The 25,851-nt window shown below is 48.0% G+C and overlaps 1 protein-coding gene across 2 annotated transcripts in view; it reads left to right on the forward strand.

The window, feature by feature from the left end:
- The window catches only part of ARNT (aryl hydrocarbon receptor nuclear translocator), a 117,820-nt gene that overhangs the window by 70,418 nt on the left and 21,551 nt on the right, over window positions 1-25,851 (forward strand). For both annotated transcript variants that reach the window (XM_082275507.1, XM_082275508.1), the window contains 6 exons: window positions 6,552-6,765; window positions 6,848-6,950; window positions 10,659-10,724; window positions 10,805-10,890; window positions 23,108-23,184; window positions 25,627-25,761. In XM_082275507.1, the coding sequence (XP_082131633.1) occupies window positions 6,552-6,765; window positions 6,848-6,950; window positions 10,659-10,724; window positions 10,805-10,890; window positions 23,108-23,184; window positions 25,627-25,761 (681 nt within the window). The remainder of the gene's footprint in view (window positions 1-6,551; window positions 6,766-6,847; window positions 6,951-10,658; window positions 10,725-10,804; window positions 10,891-23,107; window positions 23,185-25,626; window positions 25,762-25,851) is intronic.

Genomic DNA, 25,851 nt, shown 5'->3' on the forward strand with positions numbered 1-25,851 from the left:
GGCTGGCTGTCTGGCACCCTGTGGTGGGTGGCTAGCTGTCTGCACCCTGTGGTGGGTGGCTGGCTGGTACTGGGGATGTGGCTGGCTGGCTGGTACAGGGCCTGTGGCTGGCTGGTACAGGGCCTGTGGCTGGCTGGCTGGTACAGGGCCTGTGGCTGGCTGGCTGGTACAGGGCCTGTGGCTGGCTGGTACAGGGCCTGTGGGTGGCTGGCTGGTACAAGGCCTGTGGCGGGCTGGCTGGTACAGGGCCTGTGGCTGGCTCGCTGGTACAGGGTCTGTGGGTGGCTGGTACGGGGCTGCTGTGGGTGGGTGTATGGCTGTGATACACTCCCGCAAGACTAGTCCCAACTCCAGACGAGGCTGTCCAAGGCGAGGGAGGCGGCGTAAGAAGGCATAATGACGTCACAAGAATATCGGCCAGTCCCAGGGCCGATACCAATATATCGGGGAAAGTGCATATCGGCCCTCGATATATCAGCCTTGCCGATAATAGGTCGATCCTTACTATGTATGTCTGGATCAGTAGCTTCAAACATTTCAACTAACATGACAATTCTGGAAATATAAGAAAATCTCTAACAAAGGCTCAGTTGTTCCAGTCCTAGGTAATCCGCTTTATGACATATTATGTTTTAAGCTTTGTAAAGTGATTGTAAACCCTCACATATACCCAGTGAAGTGACTGGCCTCTGTGATGCACAGAGAATAAACAAATCCTCCTACGTAGGTTGCACCTCTTTATCTGCAGTCTTCTCTTCTCTACATCCCTTCAAAGTCCAGAATTTATAAAGCTTGTCTGAGCTTCCAGAGAGCAGGGGGTAAAGAGCTGAAGTTACACACTCCAGAACTCAGTGAAGAGAGCTCTGAGAGCTGATTGGAGGTAAGGGACACACCCACCTTCAAACAGGCACAGAGCTGAGGCTGTCAATCACAGTCTGTGTGCTGGAGCTCTCCCATGTTTGTCACTTTTTTTTTTCCTCTTGGTGTTTATGTATTGAAATTGGACCAGTTGAGCGAGGACTGGCCAAATTTCAGCCTATGGCCATTCTCGCTCAACAGAAGTCAATCTGTTGGTTGACTTCAGTCAAACAGGACCGTTTGCTGAACCAGCCGAGATTCCAACCGTGTATGGTTGGCCTTAGCAGTGGGCGGTACAGTTGGCTGGTTTAACATGTGTCCCATTGCACAGCTTACCTGTAGTTCACCTGTACTAGGGTGACAGCGCTGCTTCTGCATAGATACAGACTCTGTGAGTGTTGTCACCCTATGACAGAAAGTCCTTTATTGGCATGATCCATGGCTCCCTCAGTACAATCAACAAGAGGGTAAGGCTACCAGGAATTGTCTATGGGGTTTTTTTTTCCTTTTTTCAAGGGAATTTACATTTGTTATTTGTTATTTTTGCTCTTTCTTTGCTGGACAGTTTAAAAGGAAATGTTTTTTTGCATACACAGTGGAAGAAGTTATTGTAACATTTACATGAAAGTACTGTTTGATGTGACTTTCATGTTTTACTTGCTTGACGTACTACAGACTAAACATCACCCAAAAATAATATGCAAATGCATGCGTCCTTGGATATTCTTTGTTTTTAATGTTTGACATAGTGAAGCAGTTCTCTGGCTTTTATACAAGCACTGCTAATGTTTCAGTTTTTTTATTTCTTTCTTTCTGCTGAAATGTATTTCTGTGAACTATGTCATCTGTCACGTATGGTGCAGATACTTTTTAAGACCGTGGTATGGTGAGTAGCTGTCCCACCTCTCCCCCTGGAGGGTTTTGGGGTGGACGTGTGCCCCTCCATGGGGCGGTCGGACCCCGGGTTCCCATCCTTGCCGTCAGGCACCCCCCTTCATCTGTCCCCCCATACTACCCCCCCCCCTCTCCACTTATGCTGGGGCTGTGTGGGTGGTCTGGGCGCTATGCTGGTGATGGGGGCAGGGGGGGGTGCGCCGTTGGTGACCGTGTGATCGGCTGTACGGGGAGGGGAGCTCTACCTGGAGGGGGCTCCCGCCAGGGTCCCCCATCCTGCCTGAGCCTGTCCTTGAGGCCTAGGTATCCCTCCTGGGTCCCTAGGAGCCTCGTGTGGCCACCGTTTTGTTGTAGTCTTGTGCTACCATGCACGGAGATCAGGTTTGTGAAGTCCATTTTGTGGTGCTGTGCCATAGAAAACAGCAGCGGCCATGTCTGTGGAGCCTTCTGGGCGGTGTTTTCGGTGGTGGGTGCCCCTCCTCATCCCCTAGTGCTGACTCCTGGATCCTTTCATTTCCTGATCGCCGCTCGTGCAGTGCAGATTCTCCTGTTGGCTGCGGTGCCTGGTTTTTGTGAGGTGGTGAGTCTGGTGGGGTCCTCTCCCTCTCTGCTGAGAATCGATTTGGTGCTCTGTGACTGGCAATGGGTGGTGCTGCCAGAGCGGCGGGGGTTGTCCCTTAGCAGTGTTTTAAACGTTTTTGTGGGGTCCCCCTGGTGACCCATGGAGTCTTTGGAGCAGCTCTCCCCACCTGATCCCCTCTCTGGGGCTGCGGAGCCTTCCGGGTTCCATCAATGCACTGACGGCGGTCCTGAAGTCCTTTGTTTCCTGGGTGGAGGTAGCTTTTGGGTGACGGGCTGGCATAAAGCGCCCCCCCACCTTTCCTTACCTCATCTGTCTCATCAGATCCTGAATCTGATTCAGCTGCCGTGGACGTGGGTCACCCTGCTGGGTCTGCGGCCACGCGCCTTGAATCCTCAGATAGTGAGGAGGATTTCTCCACTTCTGCAACCGCACACGAAAAGGCGCTGGTGGACGCACTGATTGCATCTGTGCTTGAGACTAAAAGTTGGGGGACGCGACTGCAATGGAGGCGCAGGTTCCCTTTGGCACTCTCAAGCCATCCAGAGTGGCAGAGGTGTTCCGTTTCCCCTTTTATTTTGACATAATTGTCACTAAAGCGTGGGGACAACCAAAGCGTCCCCTTGGGGTCCCTAAGCGAGTTGCTAGACGATACCCCATAGAAGTGGACTGTTCCACCGGTGGTGGACCCTCCAGTTTCCAGATTAAACAAGGCAACCATGAATCCGGTTGAAGAGTCCCCAGCCTTTTAGGACTCGGCTGACCGTATGGCTGTGGCCCACCATATGTACACTCTGGCTGGTTTGGCAATGAGACCGGTATTCACCATTGCCCTTGCTCCCCCTGCCTTTGCTGAGGTGATGGGCCAGCTGGTCCAGGGGCTGCAGTTTATCTTTGAAGCCTCTTTGGATGCGGCTCCCCTAGTGGCTCAGCTCTCTGTTTCGGCAGTGGTCCTTCGGCATTTCTTTTGGCTCAAATGCTGCGGACCAGACTTCTAAAAAGGCTTGACTGATCTTCCCTTTCAAGGAGATCTCCTGTTTGGAGGTACCCTGGATGACATCATTTAAGGTCTCACAGGGGGTAGAGTACCTTTCTTCCGCAGGCTCATATTCGGGGTCAACTGACAAGGGATCGGAGCCCTTCGGAGCCTCCTCTGGAGGATCCAAGCGAACTTGGTCTAGCAAGTCAAGTGCGGGCTTCTCTAGACCCGCCGACAAGGCCCCTTCAGCAGGAAGGTGCACCCCCACCCGTATCTGGGGTGGGGGAATTGTTTTTGTTGGTTCCTGGACCCATGGACTTCCTTGGTACGACAAGTGAGGTTCTTCCTTCCAACGTGCGACTGTCCCTGGTCCGCTTACAGGCTGTTTTTGGGGCGATGCAAGCACTTTTACTTCGAAGGGTGAAGCGCCTTCAAACTATGGGATTTATACTGGATTTTAAAAAAAAATTTTATACTAATAATGGTCATCAAAGACTTATAATGGGACTGCGATAGTACGGCGAGCAATCTGACACAAACTGAATCACACAACGTAAAATTTGGTAATTCTACTGACGTAAAAGAAGTCGTTCCCTATTTTGAAAGCCCTAGATATTTATTCATATGACCAATGCACAAACTGATCCAATGCATTTCACTCCCTTTGCAGCTAATTCATTTCTACAGAGGGAGGGAGTGAAACACTGTATGGCTTACAGGATCAGTTTGTACATTGGTCATTCAAATAAATGTAAACAGAAAGTAAGTCTTCAAAAAGGTTCAACAAGAATCGAAACTCAACATGAATAAACACCTTCACCGACCTCCGTGCTCCAGCCACCACTATGCTTACCCGAGACCTAAAAGCAAAGGAGGTCTAATATTGTTTTTTTTTTTTCTCAGGGGGATAGATGGCTTGGAATCCCTCACAGGAGCATAGATGGCTTTCTCACAGGCAGGAACCACAAATCTCATCAGAATCTGGTCTCTCACATAAAAGGATGGCAAAGGAACCCAATAACGTAGTAGTTTCTTAAACATTTTATATACTCACAAAAGAAAGGAACAACCCGGCATTGACCCAAACCAGATGCCGGCAACCCTTGGATGACAAAACTGTCACCTGAGGGTTGCCGATTTATTGTAGGACCTTTTTGTGGATTCGTTTTTTCTCTCTATTTGATTTTATAATTTGGGTACATGACAGCACAACACAGATTTTGTTTTTTATTTCTAAGTGCAGATTTTATTTTTATTATTCAAATCAATGTATATGAGGTTTTTAAATAGAGGGCTGCTTCTTTTTCTTCTCTTCTGTTTAAAAGCAGAATTTTTGGATTGGCCAGCGACCTATGGCACTTTTCCACTGCAAGTACCGTCTCGGCTCTACTCGGCCCTGCTTGACCCGGTTTGCTTTTCCACTGCTGGTACCGCATGGTACGGTGTTGGAACGGTTCGGTACGGTACGGTATGGTTTGCTTTTCCACTAAAGTAGTACTAAAGTTAAGTGGGTGGGATAACAACGGGGTGGGTGGGATTCTCTCACCAATCAGTGGCTAGTAGTGACTGCATGCAAAGGATTGTGGGATATGGTACCGGGTATGGTACCTCTTGGAACCACAATCGAGGTGGTACTGTTTTTGAGAGCCGTACCGTTCGGGTTCCATGCAGTGGAAAAGCGCCGCTGTACTGTACCGTACTGAACCGTTCCTACACCATACCATGCGGTACCAGCAGTGGAAAAGCACAAAAGCATGCCGAACCGTTTGGTTCCATGCAGTTGAAAAGCTCTATATGGGAGCTGGCACTCAGAGGAGTCAGGGTAGTTTGTGCCTGGAGCAGGTCTAAATACTTTGCAGTGCAACAGTATAAATCGGGAAGCCACAGGTGCTGTGTCAGGGTACCTGATCTGAGACCGAGGTGCTGAGAGGGCTCCCCTTGCGGCTCAGTAAGGCACACCCCTGAAGGTGGTACAAAGGGTGTAGCGCCCCAAGTGGCACAGGTTACCAGCTGGATGCAGATGGGTAGATCCTGAAGGAATCCAGGAACATGGTAGGTGGAAGAACTGGAAGCACAACAGGTTGGAAGTCTTTAAGAGCTCCGGGGTAGCTGGGTAACTTTGTGCCAAGGTACATACAGGCAGAGGGTCAAACACTGGAAGACCAATCGAGGGTAAGTCTGTGGTAGAAGAGACAGGGACTGGTCGAGGTCTAGGACTGGAGCAGGCAGCAGAAACCGTAGTGAGAGCCGGGGTCATGCAGAGGAGACTGACAGGATAACAGAAGTCCTTGAAGCAAGCCTGGGTCATACACGGTAGGTAAACAAGAGCAAGGTCGGTGGAGGAAGCCAAGGGTCAAACCAGGAGGAGGAGATCAAGCAGAGTCGGAAGCAAGCCGCGTCACAACAGGAGATCCCAAAAGCAGGACACAGAAGGCACAGGAACACTAGGAAACTAAAAATATCCCAGCAATGAGTAGGATCTCACAGCCACCTTTTATAGGCCAGCAGGAGGCTGTCTGTCATGCATTGCGTTTGTGCATGCGCGTTCGCCGTTCTTACGCCAGAGAGTACAGGAATGCGCCAAAAGCGCCCATTAGTATTACTGGCAATGTTGCCAGTTCTTCTACGGCCATTTCCCTGACACACTCCTTGCATAAAATTGCTGTATGTGGGTATACTCTGGTACTTGTGTAGACACGCACATGACATTCTACGTCCAGGATTGTACGTCTATACTCGTATGCATGTTGATGCAAGTACCAGTGCTGATTTCTGTAGGGAGTCTGAAATTGGCAGCCCCAGGGGCCTATGTGCTTGAGGCCTAAAGAGGACCCGAACACTGGAAGTTTCCAAGATAAGACCGGCTGAAGGCAAAGGACTAGCCACCAGTATTGCCTGTGGTCTCCCTACAGCTGATCTTTCTTTCCTATTAATGATTTATCATGCCTTGTTCTGCACTGCGTCTCTGTGTGGAGACACCATCTTGGTAGAGTCAGGGCTTTACTTCCTCATGTCAGAGGTGCCCCCCTGATGACTGGTGGGGATATGATGACTGATGGAGGCATCATCAACCAGCAGCAGTAAAGGTTTGAAAAGCTTGCTATTTCCTTGTCCGCATCTTAAAATATGGAAAACCGGGAAATATTTTTGGAAAGGATGCCAGCAATGGCAGCTCCTCTGTTTACTTAATTTCAATTTCCTAGAATACATAGTTTATTCTTCTGGGATTTCTCTTTGTAGGAGTTGAAGCATCTTATCCTGGAAGCCGCGGATGGCTTCTTGTTTGTGGTATCCTGTGAGACGGGCCGGATTGTCTATGTGTCCGATTCAGTGACTCCAGTTCTCAATCAGCCCCAGTCGGAGTGGTTTGGGAGCTCCATGTATGACCAGGTCCATCCAGATGATGTGGACAAGCTGCGAGAGCAGTTATCTACAGCAGAGAATGCCATGACAGGTAGGTTACTATTGTGCTAATAAAGTGATCCAAATATGACTGATCTGGGCAGTATGTAACATGATTGGCCTCTTACTTGCAGGCCGCATTTTAGATTTGAAAACTGGCACAGTGAAGAAAGAGGGTCAGCAGTCCTCCATGAGGATGTGTATGGGTTCCCGAAGGTCGTTTATCTGTAGGATGAGGTAAAGATTTTCTTCTCTTGCACACTTAACTATGTTAACACTTGCAATTAAACAGGTAAATGACTAAATACACAGTAAAAATACATATATGTGTATAGACAAATATGTATACAGCGCTATATAAAATCAAATAAAGTGACAATGTGCATCATATAAATCAATAAACTCGCTTACAGTGCAATATATATTCCTCTTAGGTGCAATATATAATGTCCATATAGTGCATTCAAAGTAAAGTGCATAAGAGTCCACTAAAATATAAATATAACCGTGGTTTAAAATTCAATAAAGTGCTTGATAGATGTTTCCATATAAAAGTGCAAGTGACACCACCACCGTTTAGCCACCAGATGGCCTCTCACCTCACTGAAGCATTAAACCAGCATTGAATCCTCAATAAAAAATGCCACTTCCTGGATCGATCTCTCACCATCCCATGGACATGATATGTGAATAAAGATAATGAGGCATCTAAGTGTACACTGCTATTATCCTTTAATTGATTCACATTCAAAGTAGAATTGCACTCACATGAATCGGCACAATGGGCTTGTGCGGACCGTACACGCCAAAAAAAGTAGCCGTGCTGGTGGGTCGCCGCTCGTCTGTCCAGGTCTCCGTCCCCTATATGCGTGGCGTCTTATGCTTTCGCATCACGACTTCCTCAGTAGGAAGTGTGTATGCTTAATATTTTTGGCCAGATTTGTAATTGACATAGCTTTGCACAGCTTGGACGACGCTTCTATTGAACCAGCCTTACTGCTTTCTGGAGACTCCCCTTGCTTATTGGACAGAGCTGATAACCCCCGATGCTTTGTCTAAGGCAGATCATATATGATTCAGTTTTTTCCCTCAATCAGCAGGTTAAACAAAAAAAAAACAAAAAAAAAACAAAAAAAAAAAGATTCCCACATCCACACATTTGATTTTGATGTGAGAACCTTTCTCAATGAGCTATTGTATTTTGTCATCAGGATCAGGGAGCCTTTGCTGCCAACTATATAGCCAGTGCCACTGATTGGGGAAAAACACAATAGGCTGGTTGCACACAAGTCCATTAATAGTTTGTCATGTGTACAACCAGCTAGCCCATACATAATGTAGATTGAGATTTGGTCCTTGCTGAACTGGCTGAATTTCAATCCATTTATACTTGGCTTATGGCAGGGGTCTCCAAACTCTCTAAAAGGGCCAGTTTACTGTTCTTCAGGCTTTGTTGAGGGGGGGGGGGGGCAGATTGTGGCTAGTGGGAGTAGATCTCGTCCCAGGCTTGGTGTTCAGTGGCATGAGGAATAGTGCCCCTATCATTGGTGTATTAATGGGAGCAATAGTGCCCCATTATTGGTATAATAATAAGAATAGTGCCTCATCATTGGTGTCAGTGGGAGAAATAATGCCCCATCATTGGTATCAGTGGGAGGAATAGTGCCCTATCATTGGTGTAATAATGGGAGCAATAGTGTCCCATCATTGGTGTAATAATGGAAGGAATAGTACCCCATTGTTGGTGTCAGTGGGAGAAATAGTGCCCCATTATTGGTATCAGTGGGAGCAAAAGTGTCCCGTCATTGGTGTAATAATGGAAGCAATAGTGTCCCATCATTGGTGTATTATTGGGAGGAATAGTACCCCATTGTTGGTGTCAGTGGGAGAAATAATGCCCCATGATTGGTATCAGTGGAAGGAATAGTGCCCCATCATTGGTGTAATAATGGAAGCAATAGTGCCCCATTATTGGTATTAATGGGAGGAATAGTGCCCCATCATTGGTATTAATGGGAGGAATAGTGCCCCATCATTGGTATTAATGGGAGGAATAGTGCCCCATTATTGGTATTAATGGGAAGAAACTTTCTCAATTGTTGGTATTAACAGAAGAAATAGTGTCCCATTATTGGTATCAATGGCAGGAATAGTGCCCCATCCTTGCTGCCAGTAGGAAGAATAGTGCCCCATCATTGTCAGTGGGAGGAATATTGCTCCATCCTTGTTATCAGTGGTAGGAATAGCACCCAATCATTTATGTCAGTGGAAGGAGTTATGCCCCATTGTTGGTTCCAGTGGAAACAATAGTGCCCCATCATTGGTGTCCATGTAAGGAATAGTGCCCCGTCATTGGTATTAATGGGAGGAATAGTGCCCCGTTATTGGTATAAATGGGAGGAATAGTGCCCCGTTATTGGTATTAATGGGAGGAATAGTGCCCCGTTATTGGTATTAATGGGAGGAATAGTGCCCCATTATTGGTATTAATGGGAGGAATAGGGCCCCATCATTGGTATTAATGGGAAGAAAATTTCTGAATTGTTGGTATTAACAGAAGAAATAGTGTCCCATTATTGGTATCAATGGCAGGAATAGTGCCCCATCCTTGCTGCCAGTAGGAAGAATAGTGCCCCATCATTGGTGTCAGTGGGAGGAATATTGCTCCATCGTTGTTATCAATGGTAGGAATAGCACCCAATCATTTGTCAGTGGAAGGAGTTATGCCCCATTGTTGGTTCCAGTGGAAACAATAGTGCCCCATCATTGGTGTCCATGTAAGGAATAGTGCCCCATCATTGGTGCCAGTGGGAGGAATAGCTTCCAGAGAGGGCCTCCCGGTCAAACTAAGCGATCGGGGGAGAAGGGCTTTAGTCAGGAAGGTGACCAAGAACCCCATGGTCACTCTAGCAGAGCTCCAGCGTTTCCCTGTGGAGAGAGGAGAACAACCATCTCTGCAGCACACCACCAGTCAGGCCTGTATGTTAGAGTGGCCAGATGGAAGCCAGTCCTCAAGAAAAGGCACATGACAGCCTGCCTGGAGATTGCCAAAAGGCACCTTAAGAACTCTCAGACCATGAGAAACAAAATTCTTTGGTCTGATGAAACAAAGATTGAACTCTTTGGCTTCATGTCTGGAGGAAACTAGGCACATCTCATCACCTGGCCAATACCATCCTTACAGTGAAGCATGGTGGTGGCAGCATCATGCTGTGGGGATGTTTTTTAGCGGCAGGAACTGGGAGACTAGTCAGGATTGAGGGAAAGATGAATGCAGCAATCTACAGAGACATCCTTGATGAAAACCTGCTCCAGAGCTCTCTGGACCTCAGACTAGGGTAAAGGTTCATCTTCCAACAGGACAACGATACTAAGTGCACAGGCAAGCTAACAAAGAAGTGGCTACGGGACAACTCTGTCAATGTCCTTGAGTGGCTCAAACTTAAATCCGATTGAACATCTCTGGAGAGATCTGAAAAATAGCTGTGCACCGACGCTCCGCATCTAACCTGATGGAGCTTGAGTGGTCCTGCAAAGAAGAGAGGGAGAAACTGCCCAAGAATAGGTATACCAAGCTTGTAGCATCATACTCTTCAACAAAGTATTGGGTAAAGGCTGACGTTATGTACCGTACATGTGATTTTTTTATTTTTAATAAATCTGCAAAGATTTCAAACAAACTTCGTTCACATTGTCCTTATGGGGTATTGTTTGTAGAAATTTAAGGGAAAATAATGAATTTAATCAATTTTGGAATAAGGCTGTAACTCGAAATGGGTAAAAAGTAAAGCGCTATGTATACTTTCCGAATGCACCGCAGGCAGATGTTTTCTTTAGAGACTGAAACTCACAATGCGTAGTAGTGAGGGGGGTCTTGTACTGTATGCTGGTTCTGTATGCAGTTAAGGTCTTTGCTAAACTTTGTGAATATTTTACCTTCTTCAGGTGTGGAAACACTGCGGTTGACCCCACCTCCGTGAACAGGCTGAGTTTTTTGAGGAACAGATGCAGGTAGCGGTCCTTGGCAACTTATATTGCTTGTCAACCATGTTGTAAGAATGTCACATTCTTTTTTTTTTTTTTCTTTGAAGAAATGGTCTGGGCCCACCCAAGGACGGGGAGCCGCAGTTTGTGGTTGTACACTGCACAGGGTATATCAAAGCTTGGCCACCTGCAGGTAAGAATGGGATTCTTTCTAGGAGTAAAGGATTCTATTTTACATATCCTTTGTAACTAAATGAAAGTGGTTCAAAATCCAAAATGTTTTTCTCTTACGTCCTCCGACAGTCGCCGCCTCTTCATATTCGTCACATATGGGGTATTAGACTTTGCTCCGAAGGAGTAGCTAGGCAACAGAATATGTTAACAATAAAGCTTTTAACATATCCCACCCTCAAGGGGTGGTCCCCTCAGTCAATACCCTCCTACTTCCTGCAACCATATCTCAGTTTTTATGTCTAGCTTGTCAGGAGTGGCTGGCTCTCTCTGTGCTGGGACTTTCTGTCCCAGACTCTTTCTTCTTTTTAATATTTTGTTTGAGTTTTTCTCTCTACCTTTCATTAGCTGTTATTTTGTCAGCATTAGTTAGTTCTTCGGACGAAGAGGATCATGCGGACTGGGTCTCGGACTGATCCCCCTGGTCGCAGGTCGTGGGTCAGTGGCTTCCCAGTCTGCCATCGAGCGTTCAGCCAGGTAACGCTCCTGGCACAGTGAACGACCCATCCCTGTTCGGTGCAGGGATGATTGGTGAGGTGGCTACCTCACCGGACGCTGTGCGGTTTCTTAACCTCCATTGTGTGCGTCTTGAATTGCGACTCTCCCTGCCTCATGTGCAGCGGCTTGTTTGCCTGTGCGGCTTCCCCACGCCATGTGAGGTAAGTGTATTTATGTGGGGACCTGTCTGTCTGGGGGGGTATCAGTCTGGGACTGTGTAACCTGCCTCTATTCACGCTGCTTGTCTCCCTATCTCTCGGCTGCATGCTGTGGGCTGCAAGGGGGGGGGGGGGGAGCTGTATGACACTGTGTGTGTCAGGCTGGGCAGTGTGAGAAGCTGTGTGCTGTGGGGCATGTTTTTTTCTTGGCATGTTTGGGCATATACAGCGATCGCTGCGGCGATCTAACATGTATCCTTATATTGGGATGTAATGTGTGTGTTTTAATGCACTGTGGAGTGGCGTTTTCGGCGCCAAACGACGCCATTTTGCCGGCGCCCGCTCCGGCCGCATGGTTTACATGCATGGCGGCCATTTTCTTGTAGCCTCCATAGGCTTACATAGAGCGCCCTGGCAGCATCACTTCCTCTTTCCAGGAACACCGATCGAGGCAGCAGCAGCAGCGAGGGTCTCCTCAGGTTTTATCCTTCTGTTCTTGCTATCCATTGCCTGTGTTCAGTTTGCATATTCCCTGTGGGGGTCTCATTGTGCTAGAGTGTGGTGCGGTGGGCTGCGCTTGCCGCGCTTGCTAAAAAGGGGCAGTTAACCCTTGGTTGTCTGGCATTACAGGGGCAATGGATTCTCAGGAGGGCAAATTTCCTACAGTATTGGTGGAAAGCCAGGGGACCGCTGTTTCCCCCCCAGGGGGGGATTTAGCCACTATTGTGGCTGGCCTTGCTGCCCAGGTGCAAATGCTGGTGGCTGCTCAATCTACTAAACGGCCCAGAGTTGCTCTGTCCTCTGATTCTGAGGGTGAAGGTGATGGGGCTGTTCTGGCAGGGACCTCCTTATCGGGGTCCCGCTCCTCTCTTGATCTAGTGGGGTCTGAGGTGGAGGCTGAAGTTGAGGGGGTCGATAATTCTCCCCCTGGCTCGCCTGAAGAGCTTGCAATCATGGATGAGTTGATTGCTTCCATTAAGCAAACGCTGCGTTTGCAGGACGAAGTGTGTCCCCCCGCTGCCTTGGCGGCTTATGGGACGCAGAGAAAACGCAGGACGCCGCAGGTTTTTCCCTGCAATGCTGATTTTCAGCGCGCTGTTAAGGATCAATGGCGCGATCTGCGCAAGCCTTTTGCGGTACCTAGTAAATTCAAGCTGCGTTATCCTTTCTCGCCTGCCACTGATGAACGGTGGTGTGTGCCTCCGCCAGTGGATCATGCAATTGCGGTTTTGAACAAAGCCACTGCGATTCCTGCAGAGGGTTCCCCTGTTTTCCGTGATGCCACGGATAGGAGACTGGAGTCTCTTGCCCGTCATACTTATTCTGTTACGGGTTCTATGCTTAAGGCTCTGTTTGCTTCTCTCATGGCGGCCCAGGCGATCGCAAGTTGGACGCAGATGCTTAGGCGCGTCCTAGTGGCCGATTCGGCCTCGGCGGCGACCCTGGATATGGTGGATCAGATCCACCAGGGTGTCATGTATCTGTTTGATGAGGACCTGGACCTGATTCCGTTGGCTGCACGTGTGCACAGCGTGGCGGTGTTGTCTCGCCGCCTGGTTTGGTTGAAATGTTGGTCGGTGGACCAATCTTCACGTAAGACCTTAGCCAATCTGCCTTATGATGGGTCTCGCCTTTTTGGGGAGTCCCTGGATGTGTTGATTAAGGGGATCACCGGGGGTAAGAGCACTCTCTTGCCCCATTTCCCCAAGGCTAAGGGGGCTTCTGGGAAGAAGCATGCAAATTTTCGGCCCCCTCAGGGGTCCTTTCGTGCCTTTCGGCCGCACTACAAGGGCAAACCGTTCAAAGGCCAAGGCTCTCAGAAGAAGCCCTGGTCTGGGAAACAGAAGTCCGGCCAATCCGGACCTGCAGCCCATAACAGTTCGGCCTGAAGGGGCGCCCTCACCCAGTTTTGGGGTGGGGGGACGCTTGCTCGGTTTTCTTCAGCCCTGGTTGGCCCGTGTGCGGGACAGATGGGTTCTGGAAATCGTTCGATCTGGTTACAAGATCGAGTTTCTCTCTCGGCCGGAGAGCAGATTTTTTCCCTCAAATCTTCAACTGTCTCCAGAGCGCCTGCGGGATCTGCACCTGGCGGTGCGGGACCTGAGGGCTCAGGGAGTGGTGGTTCCGGTGCCTCATCGGGACAGGTTTCGGGGGTTTTATTCCAATCTGTTCACCGTGCCCAGAAAGGAGGGCAAGGTTCGTCCGATTCTGGACTTGAAGGCTCTGAACCGCTCTGTGCGGGTTCGCAAGTTCCGCATGGAATCCCTGCGGTCGGTGGTGGCTGCCCTGGTTCCGGGGGAATTCATGGCCTCCATCGATTTGAAGGATGCGTACCTTCACATCCCCATATTCGAGGGTCATCAGAGGTACCTTCGATTTGCCATTGCGGAGGATCACTACCAGTTCGTGGCGTTGCCCTTTGGTCTCGCCTCGGCTCCGCGGGTCTTCACCAAGGTGCTTGCACCGGTTCTGGCATTATTGAGGGCCCAGGGCATTTCTGTCCTGGGGTATCTGGACGACATTCTGGTTCGGTCTGCGACCAGACAGGGTCTGGAGGAGGACCTGTCTGTCACAATGCAAACTCTGCAGGAGTTTGGTTGGACGATAAATGTTCCAAAGTCGACACTGAGTCCGTCGGTTCGTCTCCCCTATCTGGGAATGATACTGGACTCGGTGCAGGCGAAGGTCTTCCTGCCGGAAGACAAACTCAGGACTCTTCAGGAGGAAGTCAGGTTCCTCAGGGACGTTCCGACCTCGTCTCTGCGGACGTGTATGAGATGTCTGGGATTGATGGTCTCGGCCTTCGAGGCGATTCCTTTCGCGCAGTTTCACACGCGGGGTCTCCAAGCGGAGATCCTGTCCAGGTGGGACGGGCGACCTCAATCTCTGGATCTTCAGATCTCGTTGAGTCATCGCACCAGGGAAAACCTTCTGTGGTGGCTCCAGTCCCCGTTGGTGTCCGGGGGCAAGTCGTTTCGTCCGATCTCGTGGACGGTAATCACCATGGATGCCAGCCTATCGGGCTGGGGTGGAGTTCTGGGCGTTCTGTCCGCCCAGGGGACTTGGTCGGAGGGGGAGTCTTCCCTTCCGATCAACATTCTGGAATTGCGTGCGATAAGGCTCTGTCTTCATCGCTGGACGGACCGGCTGCAGGGTTGCCCGGTTCGGGTGCAGACGGACAATGCCACGGCGGTGGCCTACATCAACCACCAAGGGGGCACCAGGAGTGCCCGAGCGGCTCGAGAAGTGGCCGGCATTCTGTCTTGGGCCGAGACTCATGTCCCGGCGATAACGGCGGTTCACATTCCGGGAGTGGAGAACTGGCAGGCGGACTATCTGAGTCGCCAGACCCTGGATCAGGGGGAATGGTCTCTCCATCCGGCTGTCTTCCAGACGTTGTGCGCGAGGTGGGGTCTTCCAGATGTGGACCTGTTCGCGTCTCGCCTCAACAACAAGGTGAAGAGGTTCGTGGCAAGGACGCGCGACCCTCGGGCAGACGCGTCGGACGCGTTAGTGGCCCCGTGGCATCAGTACAGGCTGATGTACGCGTTTCCACCGATTCAGTTGCTGTCCAGGTTCCTTCGCAGGTTACACTCGGAACGCAGCACGGTGATTCTTGTGGCACCGGACTGGCCTCGCCGGTCCTGGTACGCAGACCTCGTGAATCTGGCGGTCGACGCCCCTTGGCGTCTGCCTCTTCGAGACGATCTACTGTCTCAAGGACCGATTTACCATCCTGCTTTACAGTCGCTGGCTTTGACGGCCTGGCTGTTGAGACCGAGGTCCTGAAGGAGAAGGGTCTCTCTCCAGAGGTCGTTCATACTTTGATCAACGCGAGGAAGTCTTCCTCGGGGAAGGTTTATTACCGTACTTGGAAGGCCTATTTTGCCTGGTGTGAGTCCAGGGGGTTTTCACCCCGCACGTACTCGGTTTCCCGTGTGCTGTCTTTCCTTCAGACGGGTGTCGATCAGCGTTTGGCGCTGGCTACGATAAAGGGTCAGGTGTCTGCGCTGGCCGTTCTGTTTCAACGTCCCGTGGCTTCCAACTCCTTGGTTGGCACTTTTATTCAGGGTGTGCGGCATCTGGTTCCTCCTAGGAGGGATCCTTTGCCCCCTTGGGACTTGAATCTCGTTCTATCTGTGTTACAACGTGCTCCTTTTGAACAGATCAGGGAGATCTCGTTGTCTATGTTGTCCAAAAAGGTCGCCTTTTTGGTGGCGATCACTTCGGCTCGCAGAGTGTCGGAACTGGCGGCTTTGTCCTGCAAGTCTCCGTACCTGGTTGTTCATTTGGATAAGGTGGTCTTGCGACCTAATCCTTCTTTTCTGCCGAAACGAGTTTCGGAATTCCATCTTAATGAGGATATTGTTTTGCCTTCGTTGTGCACGAAGCCTAAACATCCAAAGGAGGTGAGATTGCACTCTCTGGATGTTGTTCGGGCGATAAGGGTTTACCTTAAATCGACTGAGTCTTTTCGTAAGACGGACTCCTTGTTTGTTCTTCCAGAGGGTCCTCGGAAGGGCATGGCGGCTTCGGCCTCTACCATCGCCAAATGGATCAGGCAGACCATTGAACAGGCCTATGCTTTGCAAGGGAAGGTTCCCCCTGTGCCTGTGAAGGCGCACTCTACTAGATCTCTGAGTACGTCTTGGGCCTGTCGTCATGGGGCTTCTGTAGCCCAGGTGTGTAAGGCGGCGACTTGGTCGACCGTACACACTTTCACGAAATTCTACAAAGTAGATGTTCAGGCATCGGCGGATGCTTCCTTTGGCCGCAAGGTCCTTAGTGCGGCTGTTCCCTAGGGTCCCTTGTTGGGGACTCCTGGCTGTTGGGATATCTTTTGTATCCCCTGGTTTTTTTGTCTTTTCCTGGGTTGTTGCTCCTGTTGAGCACTTATTTTTGCTGTTGCCCAGCTGGTTTCCTTCCTTTGGTAAGGTTCCTTTCTTTGATGTGGAGACTGCGTTGCCTTTCGGCGCGGATGCGTTTCCCACCCCTCATGTTTGCACTGCTTTGGGACGTCCCCATATGTGACGAATATGAAGAGGCGGCGACTGTCGGAGGACGTAAGAGAAAACGGAATTTTTGTAAAATCTTACCTGTAAAATTCCTTTCTCTGAGTCCTCCGACAGTCGCCGCCCCCGCCCCTCTTTTGGGGTTTGATTGTATACTCTACTGCTATTCCACTAAAACTGAGATATGGTTGCAGGAAGTAGGAGGGTATTGACTGAGGGGACCACCCCTTGAGGGTGGGATATGTTAAAAGCTTTATTGTTAACATATTCTGTTGCCTAGCTACTCCTTCGGAGCAAAGTCTAATACCCCATATGTGACGAATATGAAGAGGCGGCGACTGTCGGAGGACTCAGAGAAAGGAATTTTACAGGTAAGATTTTACAAAAATTCCGTTTTTCTCTATTGTTCATTGACGGATGCAGTTCTCTCTGATCAATATCAGTAGGGTTATACTCCTGTAGGGGGCAGTATAACCCTACTGATATGGATCAGAGAGAACTGCGTCCATCGATAAACTTAAGAGAAAAGGATTTTACGATAAGACAAAAATGCAGTTTTACTTTAATGCATTCTGTGCATGAAGGTAAAAAACGTTTTACAGCTTGCTGTCCTCCCCACCTCCCTAAATACTTCAGTCCTCAATCGATCTAGCGCTGTGCACAGCCAAATCTTTTCTCTCCTCTCTTCCTCTTCACACAGGTACTCGGGCAGCAGCAGGAGCCATTGGAATTTAAAATATTGGCTTCTGCTGCTGTCAATCAAATGATGTGAGGAGGAAGCAGGGGATGGGGCCAAGCCGTGCTCTGCGTGTCTATGGAGCACAGCTCTGTAGAAACACACAGCCCGGGAAATAGATTACTTGTGTGCCCCCATAGCAAGCCGCTTGCTATGGGGTTACACGGAGAAGGGGAGGAGCCAAGATCGCCTCCAGGGGACTTCAGAAAAGGAGGTTCGGGTGCGCTCTGTGTTTCTATGGAGCACAGCTCTGTAGAAACGCACAGCCTGGGAAATAAATTACTTGTGTGTCCCCATAGCAAGCCGCTTGCTATGGGGGTACATGGAGAAGGGGTGATCGACTCCAGAAAAGGAGGTTCGGGGGCGCTCTGTGCAAATACCATTGCACAGAGTAAATGAGTATATCCTGTCTACCTTTTACTAACACTTTAAAGCGGAACTTAAGTCAATACTGGTCTTTCTACAGTATATTTAATAGAAAATGCTTTATTTTTAATTCTGTCTCAAGTTCTGCTGTATATGTCCACAAACGTATTCCTTCCCAGGCCCACAGTTTCTTAGAAGTCACTATATTTTCTGGTTTAGAAGCTGGGAGAGCCTTCACAGCCTTGTTTTATACCCAGGCACGTACTTGTGCATAGTATGTGATATGATAACGCTTCCCTTGTTTCAGATCTTTTGAGCACTGCCCTTGATCCATGTCTTCCCTATATAGTCCCTTTTTGCTTCTATCTCCTGCACTGCCCCGCTGTGTGTCTTCAGCACTGCCCCATTGCATGTCCCTTCTGTACTGCCTCTGCGTGCTGTTGTGCCTCCTCCGTATGTCTCTGCTGCAGTGCCTCTGTTTGTCTTACCTGTAGTGCTCCTGCTTTCTGTCTCCTACACTGACCAAAACTACTGCACAAGCCGCCCGCCCGAGCTACTGAGATATCCATGACTGATGTCAGCAGACCAGGATCTCCTGATAACTTCTCCCTGCTCTGCTGACCTGTGAGACCTTCTCATTCTCGGCAATCTTCTGGTGCCGGGACATGAAGAGAAACCGCCCATGTGTAAAGCTGCCAAGTGAGGGGAATAAACCTGGTTGTCTTCTAAAAGGTACATTTCTTTGCTTACTGCACTGCCTAGGAATAAACAGTTCAGTGTTGCATGGTATATTTTCATTGTTGACTAAAGTTCCGCTTTAATTTTAATTATGCAAATCAGGAGTTCTAAGTTTCTACGTGCTACATCTGGTTTGGCAGCTCAAAGTATTAATGCTTGAGAAAGGTGGCCAGTGGCCATGTTTGGAAGGAGATCAATGAGAGCAAGCATCCTATTTCTTTAAGTACTGGTTTCCCTTTAAGGCTCGTTTCACATACTACTAAAAGTCTTTCACACGTTTAGCAATGTCCCCGTTAAGAAGGATGACTGCAGTGTCACTCCTGTCAGAAGGAGCAGGTGTCCATATAGCTGCTGGAGGGAGGATTCTGCTCTCCTCTCTCCAGTAGCAGCCTACTCTGGTCGGAAGCGAGAGGGAGCCTGCTGAGAACACAGCTCAATCTCAGCACAGTGCCACTGGGGAACAAGGGCGGACTGCCCTTCTTCCTGTCTCCTCTTGTAATGTGACATACACTATATTACCAAAAGTATTGGGACGTCTGCCTTTACACGCACATGAACTTTAATGGCATCCCAGTCCTACTCCGTAGGGTTCAATATTGAGTTGGCCCACCCTTTGCAGCTATAACAGCTTCAACTCTTCTGGGAAGGTTGGGAAATGGTTAAGAAAGGTGGCCAGTGGCCATGTTTGGAAGGAGATCAATGAGAGCAAGCATCCTATTTCTTTTAGTACTGGTTTCCCTTTAAGGCTCGTTTCACATACTACTAAACGTCTTTCACACGTTTAGCAATGTCCCCGTTAAGAAGGATGACTGCAGTGTCACTCCTGTCAGAAGGAGCAGGTGTCCATATAGCTGCTGGAGGGAGGATTCTGCTCTCCTCTCTCCAATAGTAGCCTACTATGGTCGGAAGAGAGAGGGAGCCTGCTGAGAACACAGCTCAATCTCAGCACAGTGCCACTGGGGAACAAGGGCGGACTGCCCTTCTTCCTGTCTCCGCTTGTAATGTGACATACACTATATTACCAAAAGTATTGGGACGTCTGCCTTTACACGCACATGAATTTTAATGGCATCCAGGTCTTAGTCCATAGGATTCAATATTGAGTTGGCCAACCTTTTGCAGCTATAACAGCTTCAACTCTTTTGGGAAGGTTGGGAAATGGTTAATGGTTGAGAAAGGTGGCCAGTGGCCATTTTTGGAAGGAGATCAATGAGAGCAAGCAACCTATTTCTTTTAGTTCTGGTTTCCCTTTAAGGCTCGTTTCGCATACACTATATCGTCAAAAGTATTGGGACGCCTGCCTTTGCACGCATATGAACTTTAATGGCATCCCAGTCTTAGTCCGTAAGGTTCAATATTGAGTTGGCCAACCCTTTGCAACTATAACAGCTTCAACTCTTCTGTAGAGGTTGAGAAATGGTTAAGAAAGGTGGCCAATGGCCATTTTTGGAAGGAGATCAATGAGTAAGCAACCTATTTCTTTTAGTACTGGTTTCCCTTTAAGGCTCGTTTCACATACACGAAATCGTCAAAAGTATTGGGACACATGCCTTTGCACGCACATGAACTTTAATGGCATCCCAGTCTTAGTCCGTGGGGTTCAGTATTTAATTGGCCCACCCTTGGCAGTTATAACAGATTAAACTGCTCTGGGAAGGTTATCCCAAGGTTTAGGAGTGTGCCTATGGGAATGTTTAACCAGAAGTGTGTTTGTGAGGTCAGGCACTGATGTGGACGAGAAGACCTGGCTTTGCAGTCCCTGCTCTTATTCATCCCAAAGGTGTTCTATTGGGTTGAGGTCAGGACTTTGTGGAGGCCTGGTAAGTTCCTCCACCCAAAACTCGCTCATGTCTTTTTGGACCTTGCTTTGTGCACTGGTCCAAATCATTTGGTGGAGGGGGAATTATGGTGTGGGGTTGTTTTTAAGAGGTTGGGCTTGGCTCCTTAGTTCCAGTAAATGGAACTCTTAAGGTGTCAGCATAAAAAAACATTTTGGACAATTTCATGCTCCCAACTTTGTGGGAACAGTTTGGGGATGGCCCCTTCCTGTTCCAACGTGACTGCGCACCAGTACGCAAAGCAAGGTCCATACAGACATGGATGAGCGAGTTTGGGGGTGGAGGAACTTGGATGAGCGAGTTTGGGGGTGGAAGAACTTGACTGGCCTGCACAGAGTCCTGACCTCAACCTCACAGAACACCTTGTTCCATGTTGTAACAGGAAGGGGCCATCCCTAAACCACACACTATAATCCTCCCTCCACCAAATGATTTGGACCAGTGCACAAAGCAAGGTTCATAAAGACATGGATGAGCGAGTTTGGGGTGGAGGAACTTGACTGTCCTGCACAGAGTCCTGACCTCAACCCGATAGAACACCTTTGGAGTGAATTAGAGCAGAAAATGCGAGCCAGGCCTTCTCATCCATCATCAGTGGCTGACCTCACAAATGCGCTTGTGGAAGAATGGTGAAACATTCCCATAGACATTCCTAAACCTTGTGGACAGCCTTCCCAGAAGAGTTGAAGCTGTTACAGCTGCAAAGGGTGGGCCAACTCCAATATTGAACCCGAAGGACTAAGACTGGAATGCCATTAAATTTCAGGTGTGTAAAGGCAGGCGTCCCAATACTTTTGACAATATATATCCGACTGCAGTTTCAGTGTAATTTTTAAAAGGAGTCCGGTGCGGTTTTGTTCACTGGTTTAGATGCAAATTTTCACGTGGAATCGCACCTGAACCGGACTTTTTTTTTTTAAAACGGACTATGGCCGGGCCGGACAAATGTGAACCGGCTATACAGAAAGGTATTTTGGTTCACATGTCATGCAAATTGGATGCAGTTCAAAACGCATCCAATTCCCATATATGTGAACCAAGCCTAAAAGAACCTGCAGCCAAATTGTTTGGAACTCTGGCTTCTAAATTTCACAATTATTTCCCCCCTATACCTGTTCCAGCCAGAATTTATAGATGGGGTTCCTCCAGAGGCTTCTAGGGGTTCCTTAAGCAATAGAGTTTCTGTCTTCCAGTAATTCCTGAGATCAATAGGTAAATAGAAAATGCTCCGTGTTCCTCCAAAGGATAATGGGAAAAGGAAATGTACCAAAACACAAACCCCCAAAAAATGTAATCTTTAACCTTTTGGTGCCGAGAGTACACAAATATGCGGCCTCACGGCGGGTGGGCCTTGACGCCGAGAGGCCACATATTTGTGTACCAAAATGTAAACAAACGTGCCGAGAGCACACGCCCTGCGCGCTCCCAACACTGTTACCGGCGTCTAACGGAAAGCTCCCAATCGCTATTTGCGATCGGGCGCTTTCTGGTCATGTGACTGCTGTGACAGTCAATCACGATGGTCACATGATCATAAATCCCGGCTCCCAGCATCAGAAAGCCAGAAAGCAGACACAGGAGGTGTCGGCGTTAAGAGGATAAAACACAATTTTTTATTTCCACAATAAAAGAAGCAAAGTATAAGAACATTTACCATTGGCTACAATCTGGTATAAAGAGTATACATTTAAAAACCCATAAAAGAGGACTACTGGATCGACATGTTTCGCTTGAAAAGAGCTTCTTCAGGATCCACTTCAGTGTTCGCTGTTTGAAATATCATAGCTGACAAATAACACAATAAATTAGTATATATATATATATATATATATATATATATATATATATATATATATGTCTGTTGTCAGTCAGGGGGTCAGGTTCTTGTAGCTATAGCAGTAATGAGACTCCCACTGCCCAGTACAAAAGCAGGGCACCCTGGCGGATGACACAGACTCACCCATGGAGTGGGATCTAAGTGCTAACCAGTATTCACCAAAGCTCCTGATGGTGGAGACCAGTTTTGTTGCTTCTTAGTACAAGGTCGCAGTCCTCAGGATCGCCCCACCAAGAGGAGAGCAAGCCGGGGTCCAGTAGCAGATATAACAGGTAGGGGTCAAACAGAAGTGTAGTCAGTAAAAAAGCCAAAGGTCGGTAACAAGTGGTTATGAGCTGGGGGTCAAGCAGAAACATAAAAAGGTTGGTAATGAGTGGTAGCGAAGATATGGACAGCAGCAGGAGTGACAAGAGCGAGATATTGGCTGGAGAAAGCACAATAATCTGGCAAACAGGAAGTGCAATGGCATGGCTTAAGTAGGAAGTTCATGGGAGGAGCAAAAATGATCAAGGTTCATGGGAAACAAGGTAAGAATATGTGAGGAATTGTCCAGAGAGCTGTCCAGCATCCCAGGTGGCTCAGCAGGAAGAGACATCGCCAGACACAGCAGAGGTCACAGGTTTAGACCTCGGTCCTGTCAATAGCACCGCTGCCTGGGAACCTTTGATCTCTGTAATCTGCTGTAATCACAGTGCAGAGGCTTTGTGCATAAATGTGCCTGCACACATTCTTGGTGACACATAAGGGTGAACGGATTCATCGGCCAAAAGCCTCGTTGACATCAGAGGTTGAAGAGAAATACCAAGCCAATTATTGACAAGAGGTAAAAGAAATTAGAAGAATAGTAGGAGCTTGAGTAAGTACTAGTGTCATACATTCATTTTTCTATTCAGTCTGCAAAATTTAACATGATGGCAAGGCAACATTAATCATTTTATTAAGTTGCTTTTTGATTGGTACGGAGAGCTGGATTAAATTCTTTTCTTCTGTGTTTAGGTGTTTCTTTACCAGATGACGACCAGGAAACTGGACAGAGCAACAAGTTCTGCCTGGTGGCTATTGGCAGATTGCAGGTGGGTTGTTTTTTGGATTGATTTTCTGCTGATAATTAAAAAAAAATTCAATTTACAAAAGCTGAGTCTTAAAAATAGTCCTATATTCCTAAAATACTATTTAAAAATTAGGGTAGGCAAATTAGTCATAAAAGTGTCACGTTAACTGATGTATACTAAAAGTGGTTCTAAGCTCTAAACATTTTTTCACCTAATGCATTCTCTGTATTAAAGCAGTTTTATGCCTAAAAAAATAAAAACCTGCAAGACAATGGCAAAATGTGCTAGTATGCATCGCATGCTAGCACATTATGAAATACTTTAGAACGAAGCTCCCGCAGCGGCGCCCGTTCAGCGTTGAGGGGGCTGACATGTTCCCCTGGTGTTTCTTCTGGGTTCGCGGGCTCCGGCGCTGTGAGTGGCCGGAGCGGCGATGATGTCACTCCCGCCCATGCGTGCAGGAGCCCTCGGTTCCGGCAAGAGGCTCTGAGATTCCGGCACGATATGCCAGACCTTCAAAGCGCATGCGCCGCTGACATCAGCAGCTGCATGCAGGGTGAACATCTCCTAAACGGTGCATGTTTAGAAGATATTCATTTTACCTACAGGTAAGCCTTATTATAGGCTTACCTGTATTTAAAAAAAAAAAACAGAGGGGTATACAACCGCTTTAATGTTTTACCTGTCCTACCCACTCCATCTCTAAACTCTTACCTGGTTCCTATCACCGCTCCAGCGCTGTCTCCAGATCCAGCACCACTCCCTTCACCTTCTGCTTTCACAGTAGAAACTGAGGGCAGTGGAGCCATAGACTACTGCTACAATCAAAAGCAAAAAGAGGGAAAACTGCTACTGCATTACCTCCAACAGTTTATTACAGGATAAAAAATTGTATGTTATACTCACAAAACAATGTGGATATGTGGCATACAGAGTCAAGAAGTCCGCTTTCCACCTGCATGGAATGTTGTAGGTAGACGACAGCTGGCAAGTTTCATTGGGGGGTGGGGGGGCCCACGGGGGGGGGGGAGAATCCCACACCCTTTATGCTTATGTTGTTTGTGCAGCACTGGATTCTCTAAACTGGGAAGGGCTGTGTGACGAGACCCTTGCTCGTTCGCTTCCGCTCTCCCGACACTCCTCTGTTTCTAGCGAGTCAGCTTGCAGATCGCAACGTCTGATGGTTCGGTCAACCAAGGCTCTGGGATCCGAACTACAGCTATGTGCCGTTCGGAATCCATTAGAACAAACACCAGGCAGGCTGTATGTAAGTTCAAACAGGAAGACAATTTATTGGAAGTACACAGCACACTTTTATACAGAATTTGGAACATCCTGCCCCCAACAACCACTTTCCCATTGGTCAATTGTAAAGTACATGCCGTTCTCCTTCAGGTCCTCCTTAGCCATGCAAATGAGGACTTGAAAATGAGTCAGCAGGGATTGGTCGGATAGCTTGATTAGAAGGACTGTTATGTGTAATGAGACAGAAGCCCCCAGGGGACAATCAATGTACACAATAGCCAGAAACAGAACAATGGGAGGTCATTAGCACTTACAATGAGACAGGGCAATCCACATTCCCTCCCAATCCACATTCCCTCCCAATACACAAACAAAAGAAAAACCTTGCTAACATTGAAAGATATGTAATATACACAGCATTTAGGAATTACAAATTTCATGGCAAATGGGAATAAATCTTAATATTTCTATATGGAGATATTGCTGGCAAATATGAAGCAATCCAAACCATTACTTATCTGTCTTTAAATTCCAGTGACGGTGAATACTGTCACAGGCTGAACTGCTTTACCATCAATCCTGAGTTGCACAGTGACCATGGCAATTGAACCATTATGGCAAGGCTTCTAACGAATTCTGGGCGCTGAAGTGTCAAGTTTGCAGTGTTTTGTGTCCTGCTAGAATCAAACTCTTGTGGTGGGGGGGGGGGTGTATGGCTTACCGGCACTGTGTGTGTTTATGGACACACACATCGCGGCTCTGGACACCCATGGCTTAGCTCTGGGCTTGCTACAGGAGGCACCCAGAGGGAGAAGTCGGCAGGGATGCTATAAGCAGAGGTATTTAGAATTTCTGAGAAATCTTGCTGCACGATACAGGTAATTATATCCTCTTTTTATTTAGAAAAAATTTAAATATTGGCCTTTAGTATCATTTGAAGCTGCTAAAATTGGTCTGGGCATCTTGGCCTCGGTGACCGCTGATAATGATGGGGTTACATTGGCCAAGTCCAGAAAGTTTAATTGCTAAGGTTCATTAGAACTATGTTGTTTGACCATAATAATACCATAAATTTTACCAGCAAACACCGTAAATAGTAAGACATTGGGGCCACTGTTTACCAAATGTTTTGGATTTTTTAAATCTTATGTAGAGGGGTCTGAACCATCTATAAGTGAATGCTAATACCAAAATAATGGATTTTTATTTTTTAACCAGGTAACAAGTGCTCCTAACTGTACAGATATGAATAACGTGTGCCAGCCAATAGAATTCATCTCCCGGCACAATGTCAATGGCATGTTCACGTTTGTTGACCATCGGTGTGCCGCCACTGTGGGCTACCAACCACAGGTGAGTAGATACAGGATTCAGCCAGTGCTTAGGTTGTTGCTTCAGACGGGTACTACACCTGTTGCTTTCCTGCACTGGTCTTTTTTTTGT

The sequence above is a fragment of the Pelophylax lessonae genome (genome assembly GCF_965119305.1).
Source record: "Pelophylax lessonae genome assembly, chromosome: 13".
NCBI lineage: Eukaryota > Metazoa > Chordata > Amphibia > Anura > Ranidae > Pelophylax > Pelophylax lessonae.